This window comes from Ornithorhynchus anatinus, chromosome 4 (assembly GCF_004115215.2).
Source record: "Ornithorhynchus anatinus isolate Pmale09 chromosome 4, mOrnAna1.pri.v4, whole genome shotgun sequence".
Lineage (NCBI taxonomy): Eukaryota > Metazoa > Chordata > Mammalia > Monotremata > Ornithorhynchidae > Ornithorhynchus > Ornithorhynchus anatinus.
Window position 1 is genome coordinate 32883194 of NC_041731.1, and position 8086 is coordinate 32891279.

At 61.4% G+C, this 8086-nt stretch overlaps 1 protein-coding gene across 1 annotated transcript in view; it reads left to right on the plus strand.

Moving 5' to 3' along the window:
- NUP188 (nucleoporin 188) overlaps positions 1-7930 on the plus strand; it is a 43606-nt gene extending 35676 nt beyond the window's left edge. Inside the window, exons 31-44 of the mRNA XM_029063061.2 lie at positions 557-634; positions 1110-1195; positions 1457-1602; positions 1974-2155; positions 2282-2482; positions 2785-2877; positions 5015-5173; positions 5346-5483; positions 5957-6031; positions 6170-6379; positions 6537-6668; positions 6770-6843; positions 6997-7126; positions 7270-7930. Coding sequence (XP_028918894.1) covers positions 557-634; positions 1110-1195; positions 1457-1602; positions 1974-2155; positions 2282-2482; positions 2785-2877; positions 5015-5173; positions 5346-5483; positions 5957-6031; positions 6170-6379; positions 6537-6668; positions 6770-6843; positions 6997-7126; positions 7270-7446 — 1881 coding nt within the window. The 3' untranslated portion in view covers positions 7447-7930. The remainder of the gene's footprint in view (positions 1-556; positions 635-1109; positions 1196-1456; positions 1603-1973; positions 2156-2281; positions 2483-2784; positions 2878-5014; positions 5174-5345; positions 5484-5956; positions 6032-6169; positions 6380-6536; positions 6669-6769; positions 6844-6996; positions 7127-7269) is intronic.
- Positions 7931-8086: the final 156 nt, after the last annotated feature.

Genomic DNA, 8086 nt, shown 5'->3' on the forward strand with positions numbered 1-8086 from the left:
AGGAGGCAGGCTGTCGTCGTGTTGGAACAGTGACAGGGTACCGAGACTCGGTGTTCAGGTTCCCTGTGGCGGAAACCGGCCCCGGTGGCCAGTTCCCCTCCCATGTGCTGCCTGCCGGCCGGGACCAATCATTGACTCTTCAGCCATCTTGCGATTTCTCATTCTGCCGCGCGATTTTGCCCTCAATCCGTACGGGCCGCTCGGCTTCTGAGCGTGGCTTATTAAGAGTCGGCATTGAGCGGGCCACTCCCATTCTCAGACAGCCTCTTTACCGCCACCATTTTACTCATCGTTTCGATTCCCCCCGAGAGGTAGAGAGAGATGATTTCCCCATTTGCGAAAAGAAGCCCTGGGCCCAGGTGATTGTCTGAGGGGCAGTAGGGCAGCTGGGGGTCAAGGGCCTGCCTCCCTCATCCCCGGATGCTCGAGAGCCCCACTGCCCCGTAGGCCAACTAGCCTTAAAGGGAGAGACGCGTGATGCGTTGACGTTCCCGGGTGCATCGAGGTACTTGTGCATCTGCAGCCTGTCCCCCCTCTCTGTCTCTGTCCTCCTCAGGCAGATATCATGCACCTGGCTGATCCGGTCGTTCGCCGCCAGCTGTTCCTGGAAGTGCTCGACGGGACCAAAGCGTTGGTAAGTGAGCCCGGGTGGGGAGGGGCTCCCGAAGTCGGACGTCCTCCGGAGCCCCGGCCTGCTCCCCTCCATGGGGAGTCAGCTTGGCCCGTGGGGGTCCACGGGGCTGCAGGAGGGAGGCGAGGGCTTTTTTCCGGGACCCTTGGCTTCTGCTCCCGCTCTCCTTCCCCCACACCTGGGCTTCAGAGTTGTTGCGGGGCCGCCTGGGGCCGTTGCCCCCCGACCGGACAGCGGTGAAAGGGACGGGCGGAGGGGCGCGGGTTCTAGACCTACCCTGCCGACTGACCTCAAGTACGTCACTTAACCTCCCGAGGCCTCAGGTTCCTCGTCTGTAAAATGGACACGATAATAACTCTCACCTTCTCCTCGCCTCACGGGGAGGCTGTGAGGATAAAAAAAAGTGATAGAGAAGAGAGCTCTACTACCAGTTCAGAACTGACCCATCGTCTGTCTTTCTGCCTCCATCTCTGTGTAGCTCTCGGTCCCGACGTCGGTGAACTGTTTGCGGCTGGGGTCCATGCTCTGTACCTTGCTCCTCATCTTGCTCCGGCAGTGGAAGAGGTAGGGCCTGCTTATCTCCTGGGTGTCTCCGAATGCCTCTGTGGCAGCACACTTGGGCCTTTTACCTATTTCCCTGCCCTGGAGAGGAGAACTTGCGACTAAGGTGAAGCCTTCTCACCGCATTAGGTTCCAGTCATTTCAGGCCAGAGAAAATGGGAGCTGGCTAGCATAAACTAGTGGACACCAGAAAGGTGGGGAGGTTTTGTTGTCATTAGAGGCCTTCTCTCTCTCTCTCTCTCTCCCTCCCCTTGCCCCCACCAGAGAGTTGGGTTCTGTGGAAGAAATCCTCAGCTCCTTGGTGGAGATTCTGGAGGGCGTTCTGCAGGCGGATCAGCAGCTGATGGAGAAAGCCAAGGCCAAGGTGTTCTCGGCTCTTATCACCATCCTGCAGATGAAGGAGATGAAAGGTAACGGGCCGGAACCCCTACCCTATCGGGGTCCCCTTGGCTGGAAGCTCCTGCTCTTCTTCCCCACCTCAGGAGCTCAGGGGGCTTCGGGCTGGGGTGAAGTTATCAAATGACCGCGTGCGAAACACCTCCCTTGGGAGGATCGGGCCCAGTCCTCCCGGTCCTGGGAGGAGGGGGTGGCCGGTCTTGGTTTGGCGTTGGGTGTGTCGCTGCATCCCCCAGCAGGCTGTCACGCATTCCCCTGGCTCCACCTCCTAGGGTCTCCAGTGGCCCCCTGCACTCCTGCTTTGGACGCGGCACTCCCTGACCCGCTCCCCCCACACCGGGAGAGTGGGCGCTGAGGGTGAGGCCGGGCCGCGTCTGCCTTTCAGTGAGCGAGATCCCCCAGTACTCCCAGCTGGTGCTCAGTGTCTGCGAGACCTTGCAGGACGAGGTGATCGCGCTCTTCGACCAGACTCGCCACAGCCTGGCATCCGGGGGACCCCTGGAGGACAAGGACAGCATGGAAACGGACGACTGCTCCCGGGTCCGGCACAAGGACCAGCGGGATGGGGTGAGGGAGCCCTCCGTTCACACCGAGGCCGGTTCTTCCACCTTCCCCTCTGGGTCTCCCAGTCACTTCTCCCCTCTCTCTCTCTCTATCTCCTCTCTCCCTCTCTCTCTCTCCCTGCCCCGGCAGGTGTGTGTCCTGGGCCTGCACCTGGCCAAGGAACTGTGCCAAGTGGACGAGGATGGGGACTCCTGGCTGCAGGGCACGCGCAGGATCCCCATCCTGCCTACCCTGTTCACCACCCTGGAGGTGAGCCTACGCATGAAGCAGAACCTGCACTTCACCGAAGCCTCCCTGCACCTGCTGCTCACGTTGGCCCGCACCCAGCAGGTAGGAAGTCAGCCCGGGAGTGTTGGGCCGTGACATTCCCGGGCCCGGTGGGGGAAGGATGTGGCCATCCGGCCCCTGCCAGGCTCAGACACGTGAACCGGCCGCTTAGATGTTCCTCGGGGGGGTTTTGGAAACGGCCTCCGCCTGCAGGGAACCCAGCTGGGCAGTTGCTCTCTTCCTGCTCCTCAGGACCGCGTTGGGTGGGGGGCTGTAGGTGTGGAACCGCCCCCGGGGCACTAGAATGATCACCCCCGGCCTGGGCAGCCGTGGAGAACTGCCTCACCCGCTCTTCTGTTCCCCAGGGGGCTGCAGCTTTGGCGGGCGCTGGCATCCCCCAGAGCATCTGCCTGCCCCTCCTGAGCGTGTACCAGCTCAGCACCAACGGATCCGGGCAGGTGGGTGTCGCTCGTCCCTCTCCTCCAACCCTTCACCCCCCACCCCTCCTTAACAGTCATCAGCCCGTGTTGAGAAACAGCATGGCGTAGTGGTTAGAGCACGGGCCTGGGAGTCAGAAGGTTCTAATCCTCGCTCCGCCACCTGTCGGCTCTGTGACCTTGGGCAAGTCACATCACTTCTCTGGGCCTCAGTTACCTCATCTGGAAACTGGGGATTGAGACCGTGAGCCCCACGTGGGACGGGGACTGTGCCCAGCCCGATTTGCTTGTCCCCACCTCAGCACTTCGTACAGGGCCTGGCACACAGTAAGCGCTTACCAAGTACCACAGTTATTACGATTACTGTCCTTCACCTCTCTCCGAGACACCGCAAGTGGCAGTCACCCATGCCGGTTTAGAGGTGCGGCCCAGAAAGGGCCACTGCGACCCCACCGTACCCTCCGTTCATCTCCCACCTCCCCGCTCCACCGTCCCCGTTGACGCTCCTTGGCCGGGCTGCGCACGTCCACCGACTTTGCTTCCTCTCTCTTAAATCTCTTCTCAGGTCCCTGCACTTTCCAAACCTCTTCCCTCTGCTGAAACCACGGTGACCTTCTGGCAAAGCCTCGTGGGCACCACTCGGCCCTTCGTTGCCTTTGACACTTGACCACCCCCACCTTCTAAAACGCCCCGTGGCCTTGGTTTTCCTCTGGTTCTCTTCCTACTTCTCTGACCGCACTCTCAGTTTCCTTTGCCGACTCTTCTTCCTCTCCTCACCCTTTAACTGTGGGGATCCCACAAGACAGTTTAGGTTCCTCTAATTGTCCCACCGTACACTCATTCTGTGGGGGAGCTCAGTCAGTCGCGCGGCGTCGGCGACCACTTCTGTCCGAAGCAGTTCCAGCCCTGACCTCTCAGTGCAACACACTGCATTAAGCGCACGGGAGAGTGGAACGGAAGCCGAATGTACTTTCCTCGCCCTCGAGGAACTCATAGCTCGAAAGAGATTTACTGATAGTGGCCAGTCGCCAACAGTGTCTTTTCACACAAAACCATTAGCCTCAAGGTTCTCCAGCAACTTAGTCTCCCTTCACACCCCCTGTTGAACTCTTTGCCCTAGCAGGCAGATCTCATCGCTGTCTCGCTGGCCACTCTACCATCTCTGGCTAATTGCTCACCCCTGATTCAGCACCTGAGGCAGTGTGGCCTAGTGGAGAGAGTGTGATTCTAGGAGTCGGGGGTCCTGGGGTCTGGTACCAACTCCGCCACTTGCCTACCTTGTGACCTTGCAAGCCACTTCACTTCTCTGGGCCTCAATCTCCTCATCAGTAAAATGGATGCTTCCCTTTCTCCTTAGACTGTGAGCCCGGTGGGAGATAAGGACTGTCTGACCTGATTTTCATGTATCTACCACAGCACTTAGTACAGTGCTTATATTTAGCACATGACAATTACTGTTGTCATCTCCATCGTCATTATTATTACCACCTTTACCTATACTCTCTCCCTGCCCTACTAAACCACATCCCCTCCCTCTTTCGGAGTCCTCCAGAGAAGCCACTTCCTGGTCACAATACCCCGTCAGCCCCCTTAACCCTCCCAAATAGATCTGCTGGATGATTTGTGGCTCATCGGCATTTTTGATCGCTCATTAGATTGTATGCTCCTCAAAGACTGGACCCGGGTCTTCTTTCTGTTGTTTGGTCCCAGGTGGCTAGTACAGTGCCCTGCACCCATCAGTGCTGTCCATCAGGCCTGGGCGAGGGCTGGAATAGAAGCCAGGCGTTTCCCCTCTAGACCGGAAGCTTGTCGTCAGGGAAGGTGTCTACCAACTCTGTTGTATTGTACTCTCCCAAGTGCTTAGTACATTGCTCCGCACACAGCGCTCAATAAGTACGATTGATTCCCACAACGGGGGCTGGCTGCTGGGACGGCCCAAGGGGTGGATTCAGTCCCTGCCTATGGCCTTTCACTGCCGGGCGTAGGAGCTCGTCTTAGGGGAACATTTCCCCTGGGCAGGCGGAGGGAGTCTTCTCCACGGTCAGAGCGGCGAAGGGGGGGTTGTTTCGGCCCCGCCTCGACTGCTTGGGGTGGAGCCCTGCTCAGTGGGGTGGAGCAGCTGGGCCAACCCCCGTCTCCCCCACCTTGCCCCATGTAGACCGCCAGCTCCTTACGCAAGACCCTGGACGCCCCATCCTGGCCCGGAGTCTACCGCCTCTCCATGTCCCTGATGGAACGCCTGCTCAAGACGCTACGCTACAACTTCCTGACCGAGGCCCTGGACTTCGTGGGCGTCCACCAGGAGCGGATCCTGCAGGTGAGGCCCCCGCGGATCCTTCTGCTCCCTCCGCGGGAGACAGCCCCGCCGAGAGGACAGACCCAGGGCGCCACCCGGCGAAAGGGCAGGGGCTCTCGGGGCACCTACGGCGTTAACGGCGCCTGGTCCCCGCCCCTTCCACCACCACCCCCCTCTCCCTCCCTCTCACTAGTGCCTCAATGCCGTGAGGACGGTGCAGAGCCTGGCTTGCCTGGAGGAGGCCGACCACACCGTGGGCTTCATCCTGCAGCTGTCCAACTTCATGAAGGAATGGCAGTTCCACCTGCCGCAGCTCCTCAGGGACATCCAGGTAGGGCCCGGCCCATCCTGCCGGGGCCGGGCGGGTGGCCTGGACCTGGGGGAAATTCAAGCCCTTCTCTCCCCGGTTGTCCCCGTCGCCCTGGATGGACAACCCCGGCCCCTGCCTGCCCGGCTCAGCCAGCCCGTTGACCTGCATGGGGTGGTGGGTTGGGGGTCCCGCCCCAGTGGAGCGGCCTGGGAGGAGCACGGGCCCTTGGATCCGAACCCGGCCTCGGGGCTCAGGAAGCTGCAGCCACGTGGAAAAGGCAGCGGTGGGGCCCAGAAATTTCCCTTCTGCCTGATCCTCGGCGAGCCAAGGATCCTCATGTCCTTTGACCCCGAGGTTGAATTTTCCCGTCGGCTTCTCGGGCCACCGGGCGTTGAGAGTCGAGCCCCCCTCGCGCAGGGCTTGGGAGGCTCAGAACGCCGTGGCGACGGGCCGCTCCCGGTAAGCGCCACGCCTCCCTTGGCCGTGTATTCCAGGTGAATCTGTGTTACCTGTGCCAGGCCTGCACCTCCCTCCTGCACAGCCGCAAGATGCTGCAGCACTATTTACAGGTGAGGGTCCCCCTCCCGCGGCCGGGCCGGGCGGGCCCCCCGGGCTTCATCGGCACCCTCGTCTCCCCTCCTCTCCGGCTGCCGCCGCGGAGGCCCACCTCACCCAGCCTCCTCTTCTTGCCTCTTCGCCTCCCACAGAACAAAAATGGCGACACCATCCCCTCAGCGGTCACCCCCCGGGTCCAGCGGCCCTCGCAAGCTTCCTCCAAGCAGCCCAGCCCGGACGCGGAGGCCGGGGAGCAGAGAGCTCTGCGCCTGGTCCAGTACAGCCTCCTCAAGATCCTCAGTAAGACCCTGGCGGCCCTGCGCCACTTCACGCCCGACGTCTGCCAGATCCTTCTGGACCAGGTAGCGGGTCGCCGCCGGGCCTCGAGCTGGTGGGGCGTGGGCGGAGGGGCCTTCTGGGAGGGCCGCCGGTGCTGCTGCAGGGTTGGACACACCCACCCCAGCCTCTCTTCCCTTCTCCTCTTCTCCCCCGTCCTCTGTCTCTCTGCTTCCCACATAGTCCCTGGACCTTGCGGAATACAACATCCTCTTTGTGCTGAGCTTCACCACCCCGGCCTTCGACTCGGACGTGGCCCCGTCCTTCGGCACCCTCTTGGCAACGGTCAACGTGGCTCTCAATATGCTGGGAGAGGTAGGAGCCCCGGGCCGGGCCCCCTCCGTTTTAAGCAGACACGGGTCCCTCTTCCTTTCTCATCTTACCTCCCCGATCTGATGCCTTCTCTCCCTCTCCAGCTGGACAAGAAGAAGGAGCCTCTGCCCCAAACCGTGGGTCTCCCCACCCAAGCGGAAGGGACCAGGACGCTGAAGTAAGAGGAGATCCTTGGCGGCCGCGACCCTCAGTTACCTCTCCGCCTCCACGCGCTTCTCTGGAAGCTGGGCCCCTGCCTGCTCCCTCCCGGCCCCCAAATCCGTCCCCGCCTCCCAGGCGCTGCCGACTGACCCCTCTGTTCCCCACGTAGGTCCCTCCTCCTGTTTACCATGGAAAACTGCTTCTACCTGCTGATCTCACAGGCAGTACGCTGCCTCAGGGACCCGTCCGTGCACCCCCGTGACAAGCAGCGGATGAAGCAGGAGCTCAGCTCGGAGCTGGTACCCGGGGCCGGGGTGGGGTGGGGAAGGAGGCGGGGGGAGGGTGTGTCCTGTCCTCTCTCCGTGAACCCCTCCAGTCGGGGCTACCCCTGGAGGTTGAAGGGGGTGGTCCCGGTGACTGAAACGGCTGTTTTTCCTTCCAGAGCACGCTCCTCTCCAGCCTCTCCCGCTATTTCCGCCGAGGAACCCCTGCTTCACCTGCTGCAGGGGTCCTCCCTTCTCCTCAGGGCAAGTCATCTTCAGTCTCCAAAACAGGCCTGGACAGCCAGGAGCCCCTCATCCAGCTGGTGCAGGCCTTCGTCAGACACGTACAGAGATAAGAGAGCGCCCAGCCCTCCTCCTCTCCCTCCTCCTCCTCCTCCCCAACCCCACCCTCCCTCCAGCGGCCTTGGCCCGGCTCCGCGGAGCACGGTCGACGGCGGGTCCGGCCCGCGGTCACGTCGGAGAGCAGCTGAAGGGCCCCCGAGAACAGAGCCTTATTTTTGTATCTTGCACCGGAGGGAGGAAGGGAAGGAAGAGAAGAGGGAGGGGTCAATCTTTTTCTTAGAAACTTGTATAAATTCCCTCTTCCTAAGAACCTCTCTCACAACGTCTTGGAGAGCTGCAGCTGGGACTCCTTCCCGGGTTTGGGGCGCCGCCCCCCTCCCGACGCTCACACCAATTCACCACGAGGCATGCGTGACTGTTGTGTACATTTCTGGACGTAAGGCTGCGTATGTGGGTCAAGTGTCTGTTTCCATGCTGGTCTTCGGTTTTTTTGTACCTGTGCCCTATTTATACGGATATTAAAACTGTGTTTCTAGAGGCGGTGGTGCTGGTGCGGGCATGAGGGGAGGCAGAGCCGGGCGGGTGGGGGGTTGGTTTTGGATTCTGGAGCCTCCCCCACAGCCTCCGGGGCATCGTCCGTCGCACACGTGGGCTGGAACCAAGGGGGGCGGTGGGGACCGGGCCGAGGCAAGA